General features: G+C 34.4%; 1 protein-coding gene and 1 pseudogene across 4 annotated transcripts in view; both read left to right on the top strand.

The window, feature by feature from the left end:
- Positions 1 to 26,085, top strand: part of CNTN5 (contactin 5) — a 1,295,471-nt gene that overhangs the window by 981,727 nt on the left and 287,659 nt on the right. For all 4 annotated transcript variants that reach the window (XM_025420999.3, XM_025420992.3, XM_049098649.1 and 1 more), the window contains 2 exons: positions 14,055 to 14,236; positions 24,819 to 24,955. In XM_025420999.3, the coding sequence (XP_025276784.1) occupies positions 14,055 to 14,236; positions 24,819 to 24,955 (319 nt within the window). The remainder of the gene's footprint in view (positions 1 to 14,054; positions 14,237 to 24,818; positions 24,956 to 26,085) is intronic.
- LOC112643060 (ADP-ribosylation factor-like protein 2-binding protein) lies at positions 19,145 to 19,592 on the top strand (annotated as a pseudogene).

Here is a 26,085-nt window from a genome sequence, read left to right as displayed (position 1 = left end):
AACTGTTGTGGTCACCCTTTTTTTTCTCATTCAAACTCTATCTAGTATCAAGTTTTGTTAGTTCTTTCTACTTCTTAAGTTCTTTTTTTTTTTAAGACTTTATTTATTTATTCATGAGAGACAGAGAGAGAGAGAGAGAGGCAGAGACACAGACAGAGGGAGAAGCAGGCTCCCTGCAGGGAACCCCATGTGGGACTCAATCCAGGGACTCCAGGATGAAGCCCTGGGCTGAAGGCAGATGCTCAACCACTGAGCCACCCAGGCATCCCTTAAATATCTTAAAAAAAAAAAAAAAAAAAAAGATTTGTTTTAGAGAGAGAGAATATGCAAGCCTGGGGCTAGGGAGAGGAAGGAGGAAGGGAGAGAAGCAGACTCCCTGTTGAGGGCAGTGCCCATTGTGGGGTTCGATCCCAGGACCCTGAGAGCATAACCTGAGCCAAAACCAAGAGTCAGACGCCTAACCAACAGACCCACCCAGATGCCCTTACTCCTTAACTATCTCAAATATTTACTTCTTATTCCCACTCCATTATCTTTGTCTGCACTAGAGTCATCTTTCATGTAGATTTGTCTGGCTCCTGATGTTTCTCCCTACTCCTAATAGTGTTATTTTTTAGTGCATTCTTCTTGCTGAATACAGATTATCTTAAATTGGATTGACAAACTAGGGACCACAGCCTAGTCACCTTTATTTATAAACAAATTTTATTAGAGCACACTCATATCCATTCACTTATGTATTGCCTATATCTGCTTTCACACTACAGTGGCAGAATTGAATTACTACTTATAACTGACCTGCAAGCCTAAAATGCTTAGTAGCTCTCTCTTAAAAAAAAAAAAAAAAAAAAAAAAAGTTTGCAGAGCCCTATCCTACGTAAAATATAAACATTACACTCCTGCTTAAAGCACTTCAATGATTTTCAGTACAAGTAGGAAAAATCCAAAATCTTTAAAATTATTTTTAAGGCATTTTATACTCCCCCCCTGTGATCCTCTTCAGGCTTCTTGCCAAAGAAACACTGGCTCCTTAAATACATTTTCACTCTTACTCCCAATGCCATTAACTATTCTTTGAAGATTATCTCTGCCTAGATAATTCTAATTCATTCTTCAAGTATGAAGTTTACTTGCTTAAGGAAGTGTTTTCTGCCTCGCAGATCTTCAATTGGGTGTTCCTATCTCTGTACTTTCTCTAAGTCATGTCTTTAAGTCATTACCCAACTATTTACATGAAAGTTCCATATCTATCATGTTCACCATTATAACTTTAACATCTATTGCAAAGCCTAGCAAATAGTAGGCACATCATGTATAATTGTTTAATGAATGAATATAGCATAATTCCAAAAACTTCCTTCAGCTATCTGCATACCTAATTAAGGAATCTAATGTTTCTTGGCAAAGATAATCTGGCATGTGATCCTTTTGAGTCCTCCTTGTGTGGCTAGATTCCAGAATCTCTGATTTGAAGGATAAGAAGCACCTGGACAGAACCACATGTGGAAAGGAATGCATCTAATTGCCTATACTTGGTACACAAGCTGACCCCAGAATTCATTGTTTTCACTGTACTATTATTTTTTAAAGATTTTATTTTTTTGACAGAGAATACAAGTAGGCAGAGTGGCAGGCTAAGGGAAAGTGAGAAGCAGGCTCCCTGCTGAGCAGAGAGCTTGATGCAGGCTTGATCCCAAGACCTTGGGATCATGACCTGAGCCAAAGGCAGATGCTTGACCAACTGAACCACCCAGGTGCCCCCATTATTAATTTTAATGCTAGGAAAATAAGTAAATTTTATAAAACAATGGTAAAAACATAAAGGCCATAGCCGATATCTCAAAAAGACTACCAAGTTTTTTTTACCTGAATTTGATTCTTTGTCTAAGGTAATTAAAAATGATGGGACAACATATTCTGAGCTGTGACTCTTAGATCCTAAGCAGAAATCATACCATGGGAAGGCTATGAGTCAAGAATCTTGACGTTGGTCAAGAATATAAAGCAGAGGGATCTAGAGCTTATACTTAGTTAAATGCAGTTAATTTCTTCTCCAAAGGAAAAAAAATGCCAATCAGTCAGATTATTTGATGGCTGAGACAGGGGGGTCTCAAAAAAGAACCAGGCATCATTTTCTCTGCCCCTGAAAATTTCCAGACTTTTACAAAGAAAACTTTTACCTTCAAACATTTTGCATATTATGATTACCCACATTAGTGATTGATTTTGTTCTTTCTTTCTCTCTCTCTCTTTTTTATTTTTTTATTTTTTTATTTTTTGCAGGGGGGATATGAGATCATAAAAGAAAAATACTTTTCAATAGCTTTTTTATGATTTTTTTAATGTGCTTTCTTAAAGAAAAGTTATAAAACTTAGTTCTTTTAGTTTCTAGCAAAGATATACAATGTTTCCTTCTTTTATTGTGCAAATCACAAAGGAGCCATAACTGTATATATTTTCACATCAGATGTAAAATTCATGTGTCACTTGTGACTTATGCAAGGAAAATGGGAAGCTCCACTACACAGACCTACAATTTGTCTATAGATGGTGATTTGCAGTTGGGGAGTACTTTCCTTTGAAATCATTAAATCCTTACAGCTAAGTATTCCTTCTGCCTTGACAGACTCTACATATTACCTTATCCTATAAATAAAAATGATTTTTAAAAAATACCTTTAACGACTGCAACAATGGCCAAAGTTCATCCAACACTTTCCTTACTTTCTAGAACTACATTTGGAGGCCCCTTTTATCCTGTCACTTCAATAGCACATAACAAAAAGCTTGTGTCAGAATTTCAATGCAGCTTCACATCATCTTTTACTGTTATTAACAGATATTTTTGAGCCAAATGAATAATGCCATCCTCAGTATAACGTTAGCTAGAAAAAAGCCCCTTTATCTTCTTTAAGTCACATTGCTTATTCTACATGAAAGTCAAATGTATAGTAGAACAAATATAATTTCAACAGACTAAAATAGGGAAAAATGTAACTGTGGTCTGGCTTACCATCAAAGCTGACATCTCTACTCATCCTTTCAGTATAGCTAAAATCAATCCTCTTTTTAAGCAACAATCTCACATTCATGTTATTATTGAAAAGAAAGTTGCTTTCAATAATATGAAACATTAAAATCTTACTATATGAATAATTTTTCAAATCCCAAATGCCTACAGAAAACTAATGAATTTTTCTTGATTTCAAATAAATTATTTGAAAGGAGCAAAAATATTTGATTTCCCCTACATCATCATGGACAAAGTAAATGACCATGGGGCATCCAAAATGCCTGTAAAAAAGTGAGGGACTTCTGGGTGGCTCAGTGGCTGAGCATCTGCCTTCGGCTCAGGTCGTGACCCCGGGATCCAGGATTGAGTCTCACATCGGCCTCCTGCAGGGAGCCTGCTTCTCCCTCTGCCTCTGTCTCTGCCAATCTCTCTGTCTCTCATTAATAAATAAATAAATCTTTTTTTTTAAGTGAGCACTGCCAGTAGGCTCATGATTACTATTTCGTTTAATAATAGCATATTTATATTATTGTATTCAGAAATCTTTCCAAATAGACTTTCAGCCACTCCATCAATACTCTTCAAAATGTTCACATTCCAAAGCTTCTAACAACTTAGAGGCAAATATTTTATGATACTAATCTTAAGAGTATGAGAAAGACAAAAAATGGAAATAAACAGCATTAATTTGAAGATATCTTTATTTTTGAAGAGAAAATGTGCACTTTCCATAAGCTTGCCAGTGCTTTCCTGAATACATCATGCAATGTAGCATACCAAGTTTTGTGAAGTTCCACCAATCTGCCATGCTATCTCATAGTTTTTGTATTCATGTGCATGGATTTTACTGCCAAGAATATACTTTTGCTGACTGGATGAATTTTCCTTAATCTTCAAGGCTCACCTCATGTGTCATCCCTTTGGGCTGCATTCCCATACCTCCCAGTCTAATATAAATAGTCTTTTTTACTGTGTTCTCTTAACACTGTATCCTTCTGTATTTGAATCATTTTCTTCATCTTCTTTTGTCTTTCAAATTAAGATACAGATTTCTTAAGGCATTAGGCCATTCATTTTATTTGTCTTTATTTTGAATACAGGTCTAGCATAAAGTTCTCTTGATTTTTTTCCATGTTAGATCTCCTTTTTTCTTCTGCCATCAAAGCACATTTTTGTCTCCCTAGTACCAGAAGTGTTTTCTCATGGCCTTTGCAATCATATCTTAGATGTACTCATTCCTTTCTCACAGACTTGCCTTCAAATACTATTCTGTTTCTATCATATTGGGTTTCTTTCCTTGGTAGATTAAATCAGGGGATGCATAGGAATTGAGATTTTATTACAGTTAAGTAAATAAAGTAACTTAAAGTGGTTCAAGCAGGAGTCAGAAAGTCAATGGAATACCACTCAAAATTAAGACATGAAAAACAGGAAAATGAAGACTAGCAATTTAAATCGGTTGTATTTTTAGTAGTATATTCTTAGGTAAATAATTAAAAGGCAGCTATAATTCTATTTACTAAGCCCCCAACACAAACTAAGGTAGAAGTGATATAAAGATTAGAGACACATAAAAAGACACCATGCAAAATAAGTGTTTAGTAATTTTGTATTTCACTGAGAAAATATAGAAATTTACATATAAGAAAGGAATGTTAAAAAGTGATTATTCTCATATAAAAAATTTACCTGGTAGGCTTAATATCAGATTAAATACCATAGAAGAAAAGATGAATGAACTTGAAGATAGAACAAAAATAAACTATACAAAATATAGTATGTAGAGAGCAAAAAACTTAATTGTGCTAAGAGATCTGTGAAACAATAATTAAATTATGTAATATACACAAAAGTTTAGTTTCAGAAGATAAGGATAGACAAAAAAAATTGAAGATTGTAGCCAAAAGTTGTCAAATGATGGAAAAATATGACTTCACAGATCTCCAAAGTTCAATGAAACCAAAGTAACATAAAGACAAAGAAAAATGTTTCTAAACACACCATAATCTAATTACAAAAGACAGTGATTAAAAAATCTTTTAAATTAGTCAAAGTTAAAAAAATAAAATAAAATAGTCAAAGTTATTTATCTAGTGAAAATATTCTTCAAACTGAAAGCAAAATATTGTCAAACAAAAACAAAACTTTGAATAATTTGATGTAATAGCACTATAGGAACGCTAAGGAAAGTTCTCTAGGGCTAATGGAAAACTAATACTATTTGGAAACTAATCCCCACAAAGGAAAGAAGAACAACAACAACAAAATGCTTATATGTATGCCTGTGTGTTTGTCTGTGTAAATATAAAATGTATTTAATCTTTTTAGTTTCTCAAATTTCTAATTCCACTTTTTTCTCTAAAGTAAAAATAATAACAATGTGTTGGAAGGTTTACAAAGTATGTAGAAATAATGACCATGATAGCACAAGTATAGCACAAAGGATGGGGAGAGAGACATGTTAGCATAATGTTCTCAAGTAAATATTGCAAACCTTAAAACAACCATGCACACGTTTAAAAAAAGAGCTGTACTTAATAAGACAATAGAGGACTTTAGTGAAATACTAAAAAAAAAAAGATTAATAGAAAATAAGGCAAGAAAAGAAGGCAAAAGGAAACACTTTATGGGATAGACAAAAAATTCATAATGTTAGATTTAAACCCCAATACAGATAATTATATGAAATGTAAACTCACTGAAACACACCAAAAGCAGACTAGATGAAAAAGCAAAACCCTATTATATACTATTTGCAAGAATTCTACTTTAAATCATACCCGTGTGTGTATTTGATATCAACCCGAAGTTCAACTACTTGTTGCTGGAAAAGCCGATACTCAAGAGACAAATTTTAACTAGAAAGGAATTTGAACTTTATTCAGGAGCCCCACCAACTGGGGAGAGGTTGGATGATTGTCCAAAAGCCAACTTCAAGGTTTCTGCCTGATCCAGGGGCTTTTAAGGGGGCCTAAGGTAGTCAGTCAATAATGGGAGTGCAGTGGTCTGCAACACTTCTTGATTATGTACAAAATTGATGCTGTTAGATAACAAATGTTATCTTGGTGTTTGGGAATTGTGTGTGGAGGAAGATGTCTAGTTCTTTATTTCATGATGTGCAGAAGTTCTCTGTTCTTTCTGCAAGAGAGGGTAAGTTCCACAGATACACAAAGGGAGGTTATTAAAATCATTTGTGCAACCTGGGGAAAAAAAAGTTTGCTGAAGAAACGTTGCTAGGCTAATCAGAAAGCCAAGGCAGCTTCAAACAGACTTGCTAGTTGCTGTGGCCTGGGAAAGTTTTGGACCTTCACTCCTCAAGGCCCTGTTTGCTACTGATCCAGGGATTTAGGTAAGTGAGTAAGGAGTGTGTTATCCCACACTTAAGCAAGTTAACCCTTAAGACTGGTTGAAGTGCCCTTTATGTCTGTGTATAAATATAGATACAAGTTTTTGCTAATCTGTTATGTATGAAATGGAATTTCATTGTGGTCTAAATTTGCATCTTTCTAATCACTAATTTCATGTTTCTTGATCATTTATGCTGTTTAGCTATTGCTCATTATTAAAAGTTGTTTTTCTTATAGACTTGTTGGAGGTCTTTATTTAATCTATTAGTCTTTGTCAGTTATTTGTGTGGCAATTAAGTTTTCCCAGGTTGTGTCCTTTAATGAAAGTAAATTTTTAATATTAATGCAGTTAAATGCATCAATATTTTTGAAGGATAGCAATGTTTTAAATATTGTTAGAAAAAAATCTCTCTTCTCCTATTAGTATATAAAAATATTTTCCTATTTATTTTTCTCCAATAGTTACCATGAATTGGGGAAAAAGTGAAACTGAGGGATCATGTGGAGGGTTTGGTACCTATGTGATGGTTGGTACATCGTTCTTATTCTATTGGCCCAAACTCAATCACATGCCCCTGACTAAGGGATACTAGAAAATAAAGTCTAATTACAATTCCCAGGAAAAAAAGGAAATGTGTGTTTTGAACACTTAGCCAGTCTATTCTTATGAAGAATTCAAATGAATTCTTCCCACTCATTGAATGTATTCACCCCTTCCCCAAGGGAGGCAAATCAAATTACATCTGGTCTCTGCATCCACTTGAATCCAAGATTTCCAGGTCTCCATCAGGTCCAGATATAGATTACTCTGATTCTGTAACATAAGTATTTAAAGAAAAATTGTGCCCTTCCATAGTGGTGGAACAAGAATTGATTATCCACAGAAAAAAATATTCCATTTAGAAAAGAGAAAAATGAGAGAACCAAGCTAGTCACGGGTCCATTACAAATATAAATTATCTTGTAAAATCATTCATTTTAAAGCCCCTCTTGCTTGGGCATTGGGTGAATGTAAGGGAGTCCTTAATTCAATACCAATATCACTCTTTGGAAGAAATTGTCTTGTTTACCATTCAGGATATCTTGGATCTACTCCCTGACATTTTCCTTTTCATTTTTCTCCATGGCCATGATTGAAATGTGTATTGAGGAATATTCCCTCCTGTGGGGTCAAATTGTGTAGCTCAAAGTCCTGTTGGTCTACATTTGGTAAACTAAAATTTGTTTTAAGACTCAAATACTCAAAGCTTTGTTGTTTTAAATTCAGACTCCTGATGTCTTTGGCAATGCAGTTATCTCAATATGTAATTGGCTTCTGACCTATTTGCTTCCACTCAATTCCATGTATTAGTAACTCCATTTAAGGTTATTCCCTAGAAATAATTCAGTCCCCATGCCTTATTTTCTCAATATACTGGCAGCTATCTTGAAGCCATCAGGTTTGCTTGGGAAGACCAAAAACCCTTAGCTTGTCATGGGATTGATTTTTAATGGCCCCCTGGTACTCTATGTCTTTTTATTCTTATTTCTTACTGTCTAAGATCTATAAAAAAAATGAGATTTTCTAATATAATTTCAATCAGTTATGCATTGCCACAGCAATGCTGCATAACAAAACACCCCAAAACTTAGAAAGCTAAATGAATGACCATTTATTATTTATAACAAAAGAGAATCGGCTGTGTGGTTCTGCTGATTTGGCTCAGACTGGGCTGATAACAACTGAACTAGTTCATAAATATGTCAGTGTGGGACCCAGGAAATCTAACAAAAATCCCCTACCCCTGGACAAGCAGAGCAGGACTAACTCCATTTTGTGCTACACCCACCATCTCATGTAAACCCCCCCACACACACACGACCTGCCTATTGTTTAAGGCACTCCCTCACCCTAGTTTAGCTATTAAGCACACCCTTATCAGAAACCAGCACACTTAGGAATTGGCCACCTGCGTGTGGACCGACATGACTGTGCAACTTTCTATGTATGTTACAATCTCATTGGCCACGGACCCCTATAACACTACTATGCTTCTTAGTCTCAGTGTCCAAGTCTCTGCTCTGCTGTGTCGGGTATACTTAGACCCAAGATCGAGCTTGTGATTAAACCCTCATGTGATTACATCAGTGTCGGCTCCTTGGTGGTTTCTTGGATTTGCAATCTTGGGCACAACATCAGCTCTAGGATCCATTGGAAGCTGGTTGGCCTTAAATATCTTTTGTCTAGACAATGTGGCCCTGCTCCATGTGCTCTCTCATTCTCCTGCAGGCTAACTTAAATTGTTCTCATGGCAAAGGCAAGGGTCCAAGAGATAGAGCAAAAGCACACAAATCTTTGTAAAGCTACATTCTAATAACCAAAGTAAGTCATAAGGCAACCCAGACTCAAAGTATTGGTTAACAGGCTCGATCTTAAAATGATAAAACCTGCAAAGTTACATGGCAAAAGATGTGGATATAGAGAGTGATTGAGACTTCAGGCCATTTTTGCAATTAATCTGCTTTACTGACCAAGGTCCCACATTGTACAGTCTTTCTACTTGCATTAATTCTGCTGACAGTCCATCCAGTTTTATACTGACCTCATCTCTTTTTCCTAATACTTTGATGAATAAAGCTAGTAACAATCCACACACACTTTTAATATTCTATTTTCTAACTCCTTCACTAGCCTATGTAAGCATTTGGATAACCTTTCCAAGTTATCAAAGATAAAAGTTTTACCAGATTGTTTTGCCACTACATAGCAAGGTGTTCATCTTCTCATTCCCCAGTATCAGATCCTTATCTTTTTCATCCTGGCTGTTCCAAATATTTTATGTCTTGTTATGACAGTTATCTATTTTTATGACAATTTCTATGTTAGCAAAATGATGCTACTGAGTATAATAAACAAGCTTTTAAGTATTATGGTCTTAGCAAGATAAACATTTATATATTATTCACACAGAATACAGAGAGAGTTATTGATTCGCACTGGTGAGGTAGTAGCTTGACACTTTCCTCTACACAGTTATTTAAAGACCTAGTCTCTGCTACCTTCAACTCCTGACTTCCAAAATTGTCCTAGCATCAATACCCACATAGGCAAAGAGAAAGATAGAATAGAGACTTTTGGTGGAACAGCTCCAATACATTTCATGGTCAGAAATCAGCAACTTGGTCATGCCTATTTGCCTAGGAAAAAGGCAAACACATGTCCAGGAGAAAAAAAATTTGGATTTGGGGAAGAGCTAAGCTTTCTGCTCTGTGCTGTACACTATATTTTTTTTGAAAATTATAGTCCTTTAGTTAACCTATTAATTTTAGCATGCATTTTTTTTTACCACGCATTCTTAAAGTCTAGAGTTAATATCTTATCTGTCCTCCCCAAAGGAAAAGAACTTTAGAACATACTACCTCTCTACTCTTTTTTAATTACATGTTCTTTCTGATCAATATAAAATTCCACAGAAGGTTTATTTTGACAAAAGTTAGTTAAAAAAATGGAAAACACTAAAATAATAATTGAATTACACAATTTAATTAAAAAATGCATAAAAGCTAATTTTTAACTTTTACCATAAATAAAATATAACTTTTTATAGACATGTAACTTACAATAATTCATCCTATATTTAGCTACAAAGATTGCTTCAACAGTTTCAAAAAACAGAAATGGTACAAGTCACTCTTTTTACATATCAAAACATGGCATATGGCTATGTCTGATATCAGAGGAAAACGCAGTTTCATATGCTTTTATTATTAACCATAAATAATAACTATATTGATTATTCAGCTCAAGAAGTTAGAAGTACAATATAAATGTGCTGATCAAGAAAGAGGAATAAGTAAATAAAAAAGTGGAAACTCCTGAATTCAAGCAAACAGTTAAAAACTCAAAATCCTTATTTTAAAGACCAATAAAATAAACGAACTCTGAAAAAGCTAATTATTTAAAATCATTATATCTAACATTTATTGGGTGCTTACTATTTGCAGCATATTTGCTAAGTAATTTACAAGAGCATAGCTCACTTAATGCTCAAAATAATATTATGACAATCATTATTTCATAAACATCTATTTAGTACTATGTGCCCAGCACTCTATGAGACACTGTAAACATAATGATGAACAAGAGAAATAATGCCACTGCCCTCAAGATCTTTGCATTCTGAAGAATCAAATAAATATGTCTATTTTACAGATGGAGAAATTAGATTCATTAACTTAGATAACTTTCCAAAGATCACATAGCATCTTTGTGTTCCAATTGTATTTTAATCTAAATTGCATTCCCCAAATTCCATGCTCCTAATCAACACACAAAGCTGAAAGATCTGGGGGTAGGGGTGAGGGTAGGGGGTGGGGAGTAAACAGGTACTACTAAATTATGAAGGGGATCCAAGCATCATCATAAAATTGCAAATATTCTTTTTGCCTGCTTGATCTGAGCCAAGTACTTTATTTTTCATTTTTTTAATAATAAATTTATTTTTTATTGGTGTTCAATTCGCCAACATACAGAATAACACCCAGTTGAGCCAAGTACTTTAAACAATGTTCACAAATACTATGAAATAGGTCATATTATTTCCACCATATTTTACATTTGAGGGAACTAAAGAAATAAGATATTAAATAACATGTAGTTGCAGAGCTTTTTTATCTCCAAGAAGTCTGCCACTCATGACTGAGGAATTTTTAATAATTTAAAAAAATTAATTATTCAGCTTACTGCTGAAATACTGAAATTATGAGTGAAATACTTGATTTCCTAGGAAAACATGATTGCCTAAATTGACATGAGCAGAACAAAATTAAGGAAAACTAGGAGAAACTAAAAACATTATCAAAAAACTGCCACTAGGGCTCCTGGGTGGCTCAGTGGTTGAGCATCTGCATTGGGCTGCGGGTGGCAATCCCAGGGTCCTGGGATGGAGTCCCACCTCAGGCTCCCCACCAGAAGCCTGCTTCTCCTTCTGCCTGTGTCTCTGCGTCTCTCTGTGTGTCTCTCATGAATGAATGAATGAGTGAATGAATGAAAAATAAATAAATAAATAAATAAATAAATAAATAAATAAATAAATAAATAAAATCTTTAAAAAAAGAAAACAAGCTGCCACTAATGATTGCAGACCCAGGTGATTTTTTTGAAAATCATATCAGTATCCTAAGGAACATATAATCTGCCTATTATTTAAGCTACAGAAAGAGGGGAATACTTTTGGCATGTTCACTAAGCTATCATCCATCATTATGATACCAGATCTGTCAGAAATAGCTAGTAAACAAACCAACCACTAACTCACTAATGAGAAAGCACACACAAACCAATAAACCCAATAAACTGAAAATAATCTCACCATTGAATGTAGATGCAAAAAATCCTAATTAAAAAAATCACATATTAATTTTAATACATATTAAAAGAATGATATGCCATTCCAATGCAAAGATTATTCCAAAATGCAAGGTTCAATCCTCTTGGATGTTGGATATATGTATCTACCTAAACAAACAGGAAGAGCTATCAACTCTAATCCAGAAATTTCAATTCTATGCTTTATTGCTAAGGAACAATAAACAAATTTTTCAAAATACACAAGATATTTATCGTTGTTTATAATAGTGAATATTGCTATCCCTTCTATAAGAAAAAATAGTGTAAAAAAAATTTTACACTTAGCAATTATTATCCATGGTAAAATGTTATGAGATGTGAGTTATTAAAAAATATACAAAGCACTTTGTTATTTAAAAAGAAAAGAAAAATCCCTGCAGACTACACAAATAAGGAAGGACTTTGCTAAAGAGTAGGCATTAATGATGGGCCTCAAGGGATTAGTAGGATTTGAACAGATATAATTGGAAACACAGAGAGATGTGTTCTGGGTCAGGAGATACAAAAGGAAGTAGTGAGAAATCAAACTGAGAAAGTAGACTGGGTAAAGTCATAAAGTACATTAAATATAAACAGTAATAAATAAATCAGTGGAACTGAATTGAGAAGCCTGAAACAAATTCAAGTGCATGAGATCAATTATATGACAGACAAGATACCAAATGTTGTAAAGAAAAAGCAAAAAACAAAGAAAACTAACAAAATATGGCCAGAAATAATGTGAACAATATGAACACAAACTTAGGTTTACAGATAATTTTTGAAACAAACAAAAATTTAGAAGTTGTGAAGGAAACTATAGATATATTTGTTTCTCCCAAAAATGTTCATAAAAATATATCAGAGAGGGGATCCCTGGGTGGCTCAGCGGTTTAGCACCTGCCTTTGGCCCAGGGTGGGATTCTGGAGTCCCGGGATTGAGTCCGACGTCGGGCTCCCTGCATGGAGCCTGCTTCTCCCTCCACCTGTGTCTCTGCCTCTCTCTCTCTCTCTCTCTCTCTGTCTATCATGAATAAATAAATAAAATATTTAAAATATATATATATATATATATATCAGAGAGGCCATCATCAACTAACAATACACTAAGGGAGAATTTTTCTGAGAAGCAATGTCTTGATGGCTCTAATACACAAAGAACTCTAAGAAATGCATAAAATTACATAAATTACATGCATAAAATTACAAATAGACAAATAGAAAAATTAAGGAAAAAATAGGAAAATAATATAAGCAAACAATTCAAAGAAAAGCAGTGTAAATAGCCAGTAAAAGTCTAAAAAAAATTCAATCTTCTTTGAGTTCAGAGAAATATTAATTAAAGTAGCCGCAAAATGTCATTCTTTACTTTTCAGTATTGACAAAAATTAAACAGATTGAGCACGTAAAATGGTTGCAAGGATATGGGGAAACAGACTCATATATTACTGGTAGATATGAAAACTGCTACTATACTATTGAAATACATCTGGCAATACTTATTAAAATGAAAAATATTCATGCCCTTTGATCCATCAATTTCACTTTTGTGGATGTCTGCTGCAGGAAATAAAAGCAATAGTAAGTGATGTATGTGCAAGGTTCTTTATAGCAATATCATTTCTTAGTGGTAAAAAAAAGTAAAGAAAAAAATAAAAAACCTGGTACTACACTTAATGCCTAACTATCGGGGATGGTTGATTAAATTCTGATACATCTATATAATGGAATGATATGCAGCTATTAGCTAGAATAACTCAGGATCTTGAATTTGATTTTTTAGTTATAAAATATCAAGTATACAACTTACGTTTTTTAAACAAAACAAAAATAACAAAAATATATGGTCACATATACATCATAAAGACAGTGTGAGTTTACATGCAATCTATATTTGTTGTTGCAAAAAGAACATATTTGTGGAGGTGGGGATAAAAAGAGTTCTTAGTTCATTTATTTAGTTCATGAGTCTTTTGTGTAATGTCCTGGAATAATTATACATTACTTTTGTAATTTCACCAAATTACTTTGCCATTCATGCAATTTAAAAAGTTTTTAAAATAAAGTATGATGTATTAAAATGTACAAAATATTGTCTCTGAATTGCTTTACTGATATATGAAAGAAAAGGAAACTATTTTCCCTGAATGTAACTACTTACCAGACAATTCACATGGAAAGTGAAGTATATCAACCAGCACGTGGTCCCTAATTGTGATTACACTTTATTGTGCTCAGCCTATTGAGTGCTTAAATTACCAGATAATAGAATCTATGTTCCTAATAGCAGAAAGTGTATTAACGGTATTTTTGCTCCTTATTGTAGCCCAGTTCCAACAATCACATGGATGAAGGTTAATGGTTATATTCCTAGTAAGGCACGTCTGCGGAAATCTCAGGCAGTGCTGGAAATTCCCAACGTGCAACTGGATGATGCAGGCCTGTATGAGTGCAGAGCTGAAAACTCACGTGGAAAAAATTCCTTTCGTGGACAATTACAAGTATACAGTAAGTGTTCTCAGCAAAGCAAGATGCCCTAGTCCCGAGTCAAACTGAAAATGCAAATTAATTTGAACTGAATATTGTTTCTAAGTAGTACATAAAAACCAATTAATAATTTATAATCATACTTCTTTTGCATAGTAAAACATCATGTAAAATTATCCTATACACAGAAATGCTTTAAATTAAAAATGAATGGGGAATTATCAGGTTCTTTGTACAGCAGAGAGTTGATATACTTAAAAATGAGATGTTTTCCTGGAACGAAAGCCATTCTCTGATAAGTCAAATATCTTGTAACTTTCATTAATTTATTCTCACCTTTGGCCTGAGTCAGGAGTTACATGAACCAAATCCTGCCCAGCAGTCACTTTTTTGTAAATAAAATTTGTTGGAACACAGCCACATCCACTTTTTTACATATTGTCTATGCCAGCTATTGCACTGAAATGCAGAATGAAGTAGCTGAGACAGAATTAAGTGGATGATTTGCAAAGCCTGAAATATTTGCTATTTGGTCCTTTATAGAAAAAAAAAATTTCTGACCCCTGGCCTAAATTAATACATCTATATGATAAATAACCTCTACAGCACACAAACATTTATGTTGTCCAAAATTCCAAGGAGCCAAAAAGGTTGTGTGTAAGAATTAGGAAAATCTACTTGGGAAAATATCTACTATCTCATCTTTACTTCTAAGGATCATAAATTATATCTACTTTTCTATTTGTTTATAAGATATATATTAGGCATAATAGGCAAGTGATAGCATTCTTATTTCCTACATGGGGATACTCAAGAAGAAGAAGAAGAAGAAGAAGAAGAAGAAGAAGAAGAAGAAGAAGAAGAAGAAGAAGAAGAAGAAGAAGAAGAAGAAGAAGAAGAAGAAGAGAAATACTATGATCAGAGCATTCATATAAGAAAATTCAGATTCTTTCAATATCAAGTTATCCAAATTGCATATTTGGTTAAATCCACCAACAACTACAACTGTCACTGTATCTCAAGATCAGCTCTCCTAAAAAGCCTAACATCCTTCAAAGGAACCGTTAAAGCATAGTTTGAAATATTAATATCTGAATGCAGCTTGGTTTTTCCTTCCTTATCTCTAATAACTCCTTTAGGATTTCAGCCATATAACCTTACTGAATATACCATGCACATTTCATTCATGCATTTATTCAATTAATGTGTATTAAGTGCCTATTATTGCTCTATATAGTAGCAGTAGAGCTTTCAAGGAAGTCCTGGTCCATTGGATTAGATGACAAAAAACCCCACCTTAGAGTAGAGCATGCTGTCTGCTGTGATAAAGGAATGTGCAAAAGATTATGGGAACAGAGTCTACTGCATTCTACTGGGATGATTCAGGGAAAGCTTTCCAAAGGATTTCCTCAGACCTTTCTCTAAAGGCTACACAGGGGAAAATATTCTGAGAAAAAGACACAAAGTCATTTAGAAGTTTGTAAGATTGAAATACTACACTGGTTTGTTTATTTTAGGCCATGGGTATTATAGTTTGATGAAACTCACAAACTGTTTATGATTTCTTATTATCATTAACCCATAGGAAAAAACCGTTGCTTCAGCACCCCAGTGAACAACAATTAACATTCAGATCATATGTTTGATTTGACTTGAATCATATCGGTAACATTCCTATCATATCTGTTTATCCTCAAAAGTCTGAAATGATACTAGTTTCTCTATAGATAAAAAGCTGATACTGAAAGACAAATGTTCCACCAGAACCACAAAACAAAACAAAATAAAACAAAACAAAACAAAACAAAAAACCCACAAGGACTGCCTGTTACTCGTAAGGCTATTTGGGAAAAGTTCCAAATCTTTCTGTGAGGTGAAAAATGGCCCACCCCTAAATTATAATTAGATTTATAGTTTGAGACAGAAGCTCCTATATGACACTACTCTACTTTTACTTCTCCCCATTCCAGCTACATGATTCATAGCAGTAATGATTATTTCCAAGAAAATAGGAAAAAAAAACTGATTTCACTCAATATTACTGATTTACTCTAAGAGAGTATGCTACTAAGAAGTAAGTGTGGGATCTCCTTGTCACACACAATTAGATGTACACAGTAGGCCAACCAGGAAGGACAAACCTGCCCAAAGCATGCATCATTTTGGATAGAAAATAATCAAGATTGTAGACTAGAAAAAGAAACTGCCAGCTTGCCACTCTGCTATATATTTCGGACAATTTGGGAAGGTATCTGAAAAAATTTGGCCTTTCATTGTAGCCCGTTTTTTAGGGTAGTTTTCTACTCTGCTCCTGATCTTGCCTGGATGGTCCCAGTTTATGTCTGTAGCACTGAGACAATTACAACAAGACCTATTTCACTTCCAGAAGTATCTTGATTATTACAAATCTACCCAATGTGTACTTTTAAACCTGTTGCCTTTGACATGATGGCCTTTCTCCTTACCCATCAAACTCTGTAGAAAGTAGAAAGAATCTTGGCTAGCATTTCCACTTGGCAATTAATAAAGAGCATAATGCATGAATATTGCACTGTATACACAGTTTGCATTTGGAATGTTCTCCTTTCAAAAGAATGGATTTCTGTTGGATGAGCTATACCTGAGCTTCACATATTGGTATAAGTAGAGGCTGACACTTTTTACCCAAATGATCAATATTCACAGAGTACTGAAAACATAAGGTTTTTCCTGTGGCTCACATTCTTCTGTAAAGAGTAATTATGGGAATATTTTACATGTTCAGTTAGATGTTAGATTCAATGGATGAACTAAGGATCCAAGGCAACCTTTCTAGTCTCATATTTTTTTTTGTGAAATCATTACAAAGTATGTAGTAATATAGGTGGTAGACATAAATTTAAACCACATATTTTATTATTTATAATTCAGAATCTACATTATAAACATAACACAACAAACAACACAACATAAAGCAGTCCATGGTAATAAAATAATAAAAATTAAGATAAATATAGATCTTATTTAACCAATACATTTAAATAACAATATTCATAAAAAAGAAAAAAATTTAAACCAAAAGTAATTTTAGGGGCACCTGGGTGGCTCAGTTGGTTAAAACTCCAACTCTTGATTTCAGCTCAGATTGTGATCTCAGGGTCCAGAGATTGAGCCCCAAGATGTGGGGCTCCACACTCAGGAGGATGTCTGCTTCTCTCCCTCTCTCTTTCTCTTCCTCTGCCCCTCACCCTCATGCAGCTGGTTCACATGTTCTCTTGTTCTCACATAAATAAATAAATAAATAAATAAATAAATAAATAAATAAATAAATCTTTTAAAAACTTCTGAATTTTATTAATAATTGAAACTTTAAAAAGTTTTAAAAACTTTTAAAAAACTGCATATTTATTCTATTAAGTAAATAGTCTTTTGTTTATAATATATGGTAGTTTTATAGATGAAATAATTTCTTTGATTATTTCTGTCCCTTCTAGTTTCTGATGATTAATCAAAGACTTCATTTTATCTAGCCACACAAAATTTTTAGTCTGTATATTTCCAATATAAATGAAAAGAAAGACTAAAAAAATATAAGGAATAAAGAAGTAAGGAAGAAAGAAGGAAAAAAGAGAGGAAGGAAGATCATACAATTTTAAGCAATTTTATATATATGGACCTCTCAAGAAGGTACTTTGTGTACAGAAAAATATTACATAAAGCTGTGTTATCTATGAGTTTAAATATATGTCATATGCCCCACCAACTAATAATTTGTTATCCTGTAGAGTAAGAATACTGTCACTCTGATCACTGAAATATTTATATTGACAATGTAGATGAGATATATATCAGTATTAAAATATAGCAGCAATGTCCACAATAGCCAAACTGTGGAAGGAGCCTCGGTGTCCATCGAAAGATGATGGATAAAGAAGATGTGGTTTATGTATACAATGGAATATTCCTCAGCCATTAGATATGACAAACACCCACCATTTGCTTCGACGTGGATGGAACTGGAGGGTATTATGCTGAGTGAAATGAGTCAATCGGAGAAGGACAAACATTACATGTTCTCATTCATTTGGGGGAATATAAATAATAGTGAAAGGGAATATAAGGGAAGGGAGAAGAAATGGGTAGGAAATATCAGAAAGGGAGACAGAACATAAAGACTCCTAACTCTGGGAAATGAACTAGGGGTGGTGGAAGGGGAGGAGGGCAGGGGGTGGGGGTGACTGGGTGGCGGGCACTGAGGGGGGCACTTGATGGGATGAGCACTGGGTGTTATTCTGTATGTTGGCAAATTGAACACCAATAAAAAAATAAATTTATTATTAAAAAAAATAAAATATACCTATAACCCAGATGCTTAAAAGAAATTAACATTGCATTATACTAAATATCCAATAAGGAACATAGTTTTATTTTCATTGCAATGTAGTGTTATAGATATTCTTATTTTTGTAAAATCTCTGGTGATTACCCTCACAAATTTTAATGCCTTCCAATGTCTGCAATTTGATTATAAATGCTTTTAATTGATTATAGTAGCTTTTCCAAGACAAAGACTATTTTTTTTCCTATTTTTCCCATAACTAAGCATTATGTTTAGCACACAGTGGATAATTTTTATAATTGTCTGCTATAAGGATTAATGCTTAGATAGACACACCATTCTTCAAGGAACACAGTAAAGATTTTATGTAAGTCAGGTAACCCACAGCTCACTCTGTGATGCCAGCAGCACACAAGAGACACTGGGCCCAGCAAGCCTTTGGCCACCTCCAGGGCGTCTGAGGCCCAGCCTCATGATAGATGCTACTCTGCTGGACTGACTGTTTTCTGTAGAGCTACTAGGAGGCTGGCCCTGGGCCATGGGTGGAATAAGAGAAGACAGGCCCGCTTCCCTGTGGGTGAATACAGAGGTCCTTGGCTGAAGAAAGCCTCATGCTGCCCTTGTCCACCTCTGACCCAGAATGTAATACTGTGCTTGGATATGTAGAGGACATTATCATGGATGACATATGAGTTCCAATTATTTCAAATTTCATGAACTAGTACTACCAGGATTTTGAAGACACAGAAAAGAATAAAATCACCTAAATGCCCATTTTCAAAGAATCTATTTCTTTGGTAGAAAGGTATCTTGAAGAACAACTACTGAAGCAGATTCTTGGATTTCAAATGGTGGCTTTCACAACAACTTTACAGCACCATAAAATGAAGTGGCTACATGCCACTCACATTTATGGATTTTCTGGCTTTTAAAGAAATGTTTCAGGACTATAGAACATTAAAAGAAGGAAAGGAATTGGGTTTAAGCAACTGTTTAGTGGTGGCTTTGTTTTGTAAATCATCTTCTACAACAGTTTCTCAGAAAGATCTTCAGCACTAGGTCCAACCTCCAGGCAATGAGATCTTGCCTGGGGTTGACCAAAGACTGGCAGAAGTTTTGGCTAATGTGATAAAGAATTACATCTTGGAAAGTCTGACTTTATTCTGCAACTCTTCCTTAATGTTAAGTATTGATGGGTCAAAAGATAATCACTTGACCCTCCTGAGACCTGAGTGTTTCTCCTGAAGCACTTTCTGTGTTCAGAAACTTATAGCCTCTTCCCTGAGTAGACCCCTTTATTAGACACCTTTGAGTCAGGCTCCTCTGGAACAACCCCAAATCCAGCATTCCATCCAGGCCCCTTCCCCAGCATAAAATGTTGATATGCCAGCATTTGGAAGAACCCACTATCTCCAACTGTCTTTGGCCAGCAAGCTCTGCATATCCCACCTGGCTTTTTGTGCACTCACAGCTTTCAGTTTCAGGCTTGTGGTCTCAAAGAAATTTTTGACTATTTGGGAGTATTTATCTAGGGTGTTACTTAAGCCAGCTACCTCTGGTGAGATTTCTGAAGCATCTTCTATCACAGCTAGTCTTGGCTCTAGGAGTCAACTGAGAGAGCTGTCCTTTACCTAGAGCTAGTTGAGTGAAAATAAACTCCTAGTCTTACATTTGTAGTCCTTGAATTACTGTGTCTTCTGGTTTCATTGTTTCTAGAATTCTCTTTTAAGAAACTTGGAGGATACCTGGGTGGCTCAGTTGGTTAAGCAACGGATTCTTGATTTCAGTTCAGGTCATGATCTTAGGGGTGAGATCAAGTCCTGTGTTGAGTTCCTCCTTGAGAGTGGAGTCTGCTTAAGATTCTCCATCTGCCCCTCCTCACTCACACTCTCCTTCTCTCAAAAACATGAATTAATTTTAAAAAAAGAATTTTTGGAAAAAAGTATTTTATAGATGAATAATCAGGCTAACCTAGTAAATATAATATTGGAATTTCCACAATTACTGACAAAGATTACGGTATTATGTGCTATGTGCTTTTTAGCTGTTAGTACTTTGAAAGCAAAAATGCTTTCTATGTTGGTGTTCCTATTTCACTGGGACTCATGAATGTATGTGTATGCTGCACTAAAAGCATAGTCCAGGATAAAATCTTTCCCTTTCTTATGTTGCATTTCCACAGGTTTGTTAAAACCCTTTCTGTATAAGTCAGTTCACTAGGTTTTCTCTTGGGTAAGGGTTCTGCAGTTCCTTCGTCTGTCAAAATCTTCCTTCCACTAGTCTAGCTCAGCACTAGTAGGAAAGAACAAAGAGCTTTACTATTCAACTGTCTACTTTGATTTAGTACAATGTTTGATAGAACATTACTGACCAGAAAACATGGATGTCACGTGTCTAAAAAAAAAAGAAAAAAAGTAATAGTTTAATTCCCAATGTGTAACATGTATATATACACATACATAATTACATATATACTTATATATATGTAAAATAAGCCTCTGTACTGACTTTTCACTTGACTCTTATAGTTTTAAAGAATGAGCTATAGTCTAAGTGTGTTTCTGTGCTGATGTGCTTATTAGATACATTTCCACCATGAAAAATATATAAAGAAATGAGAGAGGAGAGATTAAAGGACTAATGAATAGGCAACAAATAGTTGCCAAGAACTTGTTTTATTTTTTTTTAATTTATGATAGTCACACACAGAGAGAGAGAGAGAGAGAGAGAGAGGCAGAGACACAGGCAGAGGGAGAAGCAGGCTCCATGCACCGGGAGCCCGATGTGGGATTTGATCCTGGGTCTCCAGGATCGCGCCCTGGGCCAAAGGCAGGCGCCAAACCACTGCGCCACCCAGGGATCCCAAGAACTTGTTTTAGATGCTACTCAACTACTAGGTACTTTACATGCATTAACTTATAATAACCCGGGATACCCAGGTGGCTCAGCAGTTGAACATCTGCCTTTGGCTCAGGGCATGATCCTGGGACTCCAGGATCCGGGACTCATCAGGCTTCCTGCATGGAGCCTGCTTCTCCTTCTGCCTATGTCTCTGCCTCTCTCTCTCTCTCTCTTTCTCTCATGAACAAATAAATTAAATCTTAAAAAAAAAAAACATAATAACCCTTAGAAATTAATATTTCTGCTTGACAGATGGGGAAACCAAGGTCTAGAAAGGTCAAGGAGCTTATTACTATATGTCCCATTAATAATAAGCTATAAAAGCAGATTACAAACTAGAACTGCAATGACACCAGAATTTGACACCCTCAACTACAAGGAGGTCACTGATACTATCTCTCAGTGAGATATTGAGGAGCTGAGCTAAGGCATGGGTTGGATGGAGAATAGTTAGTTGCTCTTAACTCATCTATATTGATATTAGAAAAAAAATCCTCACCATTAGTTCTCATTCTTTTTTTCTTTTCTTTTTACCCCTTATAATGGTGGCCTAACAAAAAGATAAAGAAGTTACTAGGGTTTTTTGTTGTTGTTATTTGTTTAATTCCAGGGGCAGTATAATAGGACATTTTTATTTGTAGAATTGTTGGTAGAGTGAATTTAAGTATTTTAATTACATGTCTATCTCATCTATTAGATTTTGAGCTGACAACAAACAGACATTGTAACACACTGAAGAAGACAAGAAAGCAGAAATTATTTCTTCTTAATTTCATTCATCACTTGTTGGTTCCTATGACAAATTCATGTTGGAATCAGGACTCTAAATTAGGGAAATTTTATAGAATTATCCAAATTATGCTTGAAGAATTATTATTTTTATGTTTTCCCAAATGACACAATCTGTTTTTATTTTAATAATTCTTTTATTCCTAATTTTTTTTATTTTAGTAACTTTTTAAGATCTCTTTTCAACTCCCATAAGCTGCATCTACCAGCATGAGTTGTAGCACATTGAGAGACATATCAAATATAGTTACCCTAAAATAATAATATAACTAACCAGTATCCTTTAATTAATTTTATATGTGGAACAGTGTTATGTTCTAAAACGAATGTACATGTCATGTCAACTTTGCTCCCCACGATGTTCCTATCTACATGAGCATCTCAAATCATAAACAAATGAAAAATCCAATAGCAGTTTAAGTCAGCAACAGGAGTAACAAGCTACAATATGATTATTTTCCAAGAGACTAAGAAGTAAACATGTCCAAAGAAGGTGCCGATGACTTCCTTTGGAGTTTAGGGTTAATAAACCTTACATAATTTAGACTAAACTTTAAATTATTAGTAGAATTAAAAGAGACAAGAGAAGTAGAACATTCTGCATGGATTTAAAACTTTGAAGGAAAAAAATAAAACTTTGAAGAAGATAGATGAAGGGTGTGCTTGGGAAACAGCACACTTGTATACTTGGATTACAAGGATCATGAGTAATATGAAGTAGACTGGCAAAGTAAAACAGGAGAGCATGCAGAAAGTCCTAATAATAAAGTAGAGTTTAATATTGCTTTTGTATCTTACCATTCCTACCAGTATTTTTAGTATATATGACAGATAATATAGGTAACTATAAAGGGAATGATTTTAGAAGCCAGGCACAAAAGTCAGAATTAATATTTGAAGCTCACCGTGGTAAGATTTTTGCTTGACAGCTCATAGGCTTAAAGTTGAATCTCAGAGTGTGTTCAAAGGCCTACAGATTCTGACTACACCAAACTAAGGCTCCTTAAAGACTAGACTATATTGCCTAGAAGACCAATGAGCTACTGAAAACAAAATTCCCATTTAGAGACCGGTAGAAGCCAAAACACAGTAGGAATGCAACAAATGCTTCCAACTCATTTTTTAATATGCCCAAGTGGAATAAGAGAATTATATCCTGCCTGGAGTCAGAAATACCTGACTTTGAACATGATTACTATCCCTTATTAATTGTATAACCTAGGGTAAATTTTTTTAACCTCTCTGAACCAAAGTTTCCCGATTCATAAAATTAAATATGTTTGTTCTCATCAATGTTATAGGAATTAATTGATAATGTAGTTCAGTGTCTAAGACTAGCATTTAATAAATGAGAATTCTTTTTCTCTTGCTCCTTCTCCTCGCTTCTAAACTGGTTAGGTTTTGGACATCCATTGTGCCTTTAGACCCACTTTATAGTGTTCATATGCAGGTTCGTTCAGTACATCTTCTTTCTTGTGCTATCATATCCTATGGCACTGACTATATTTCCTCTACCACAGTATAAAGAAAAAAATGTAAGTCATAGATGCTCCTATATCCCTGATAACCTCTAAGACTAAGGAAGGATTAAGTAGTATGAGGTGAATGAATCAATGATCAAAGTCCTCACTATCACAAAATAAAATGTTATACTTTTTTTTTTTTTTTTTAGATTTTTTATTTTATTTGTTCATAAGAGACACAAAGAAAGAGGCACAGACACAGGCAGAGGGAGAAGCAGGCTCCATGTGGGAACCCTGATGCAGGATTCGATCTTAGGACCTGGGGATCATGACCTGATCCAAAGGCAGATACTCAACTACTAAGCCAATCAGGTGTCCCTAAAATGTTATAGGTTGCTAAAGAGAAACAATTATTCAGTTCAACATTTTTTCATAGTTATTGTTTCAGTTGTTATAAACAGAGTATTTGTGGACAAATAGTCACTTGTTTTCAGTATTTTTATTTTAAAAGTTAGCCAATAAAGACACTATTCTGTATCGTATAGATTTTAAACAATTATATCTTTCTTGATAAAGTAATTTTTGTTGTAATTTTGAAAACTTTTTTTAAAGTTTTTGAAAAATGCTAGTAAATATAGAAAAATTTTACACCAAGTGAAACTTGAATTTACAAATTATTTTCCCTGTACCATTCAAGTTCTTTTAGGAAAAACAAAAATAAAAAAACAAAGCAGCTATTCAGTAAATAGACATGTTGTATTATTTCAACTTGTGCAAATTCTGCCCCAATACCTGGGGAAAAAAAATGATATCTCTAAGTACCTGATTTCCTACTGTACACGTTCTGATTACTTGGGGATACTATAGACACTTGCTGTAAATTTGATAAAACAGTAAGATATACTGACCTAGCTTACAAAAAGTGTTTTAAATTGTCAAGAATTCTCATTGCTTTATCTTTTTACACAGGAAATAGAGTTCTTTGTGAAATGCAATGCTATGCTTCTTCCAAATACAATTATGAGAATTGATAATTTATTTTTAATGCAAGGAATACTTCCATATAAATTTTGAATTTGGTAGAGTGTTTGAAAAATGAAATCACCTTTCTTTAATGCTTAAACTCTTACAGCTTATCCACACTGGGTGGAAAAACTGAATGACACTCAGTTGGACAGTGGGAGCCCTCTTCAATGGGAATGTAAAGCTACTGGAAAACCCCGACCCACATACCGTTGGCTGAAGAATGGAGTGCCTCTCCTGCCTCAGGTACTGTTGGTAACTGTTAATCTGTTCTTGTGTAATTTTAACCAGATTTCACACAGGACAAACTATCCTCTTTTTGTCTTATGGGAAGTCATTTCTTATTTATGCCTTCTAGTATATATGAAGTAAGAACTATAACAGATACATAAATTTCTTAATTACCTCATTACTTTTTTGAGTAACATTGTTTCTTTAAATTTTATTCAATCTTAAAAACTCATAGAAAAATATCAATTATTATCATAGATTCATTGCTATTTCCAGCTGACTTCTCAATATCATTTAGCTGGTTACTGTCATCTTGCAGATGGCCCAAGTAGTAAAGTGACTTGCCCAAGATCACATTTCTAGTGAGAGATGAGACCATAATAGAATCCTAGCCTTCTGTATCTTAGACACATTTTTCTTTGACAACCTACTTAACAGATTTAGAAGACTTAAATACATTTTTAGTAAATCTACTGCATGTTTTTGAAATCAATTACTATTTCATTTTAGAATAATGGTAATAATTTTACCTAATTCCCTTGCTGTGGCCTTTGCAGGAAGGAGAGAAAAGAGAGAATGGTTCACTATTTATGGCCAAAATGGAGGGATGTTATATAAAGTTAAAATTTTAAACACGAGGTCCTGCCACTACCCAAAGGTCTCTTATCTGCCATTTACCTTCTTGGGCTTCAGTTTGCTCCTTTGTAAAAGAAGAGATTGGATCAGATTATCCCTATAATCCCATCTAGCTCCAACGTTCCTTTATTACAAAACCAGACAAGTCAAACAATACACAAATACACAAAAGAAATACACACATACGAAGAACTATAGAGACATTAAAGAAAATTGAGGGTGTGAGACTCCTGAGACATTGATTCATTGTCCCTTTCCCTCTAATTTCCTAGGAATATCTTGAGAAAGGAATACACTGGTCATATTTTCTACTTCCCACATCCAATTAAATTCTACTGGCAGATAATACTTCTGCAAATTGAATAGGCTTATTTTGAAAATTATGTAAAATTACTTGGCATCTCTGATGATAGGTAAAGCACCGCTCAATAAAATTAAAAGAATGATTGCTTGGCATTATGTAGACAAGGCATCTGCTTGTTTAACAACATTTTAAATTTCAAATTTGT

This window comes from Canis lupus, chromosome 21 (assembly GCF_003254725.2).
Source record: "Canis lupus dingo isolate Sandy chromosome 21, ASM325472v2, whole genome shotgun sequence".
Classification (NCBI taxonomy): Eukaryota; Metazoa; Chordata; class Mammalia; order Carnivora; family Canidae; genus Canis; species Canis lupus.
Note: the sequence above shows the minus strand (reverse complement) of the source record. Positions and strands in the feature narration are given on the sequence as shown.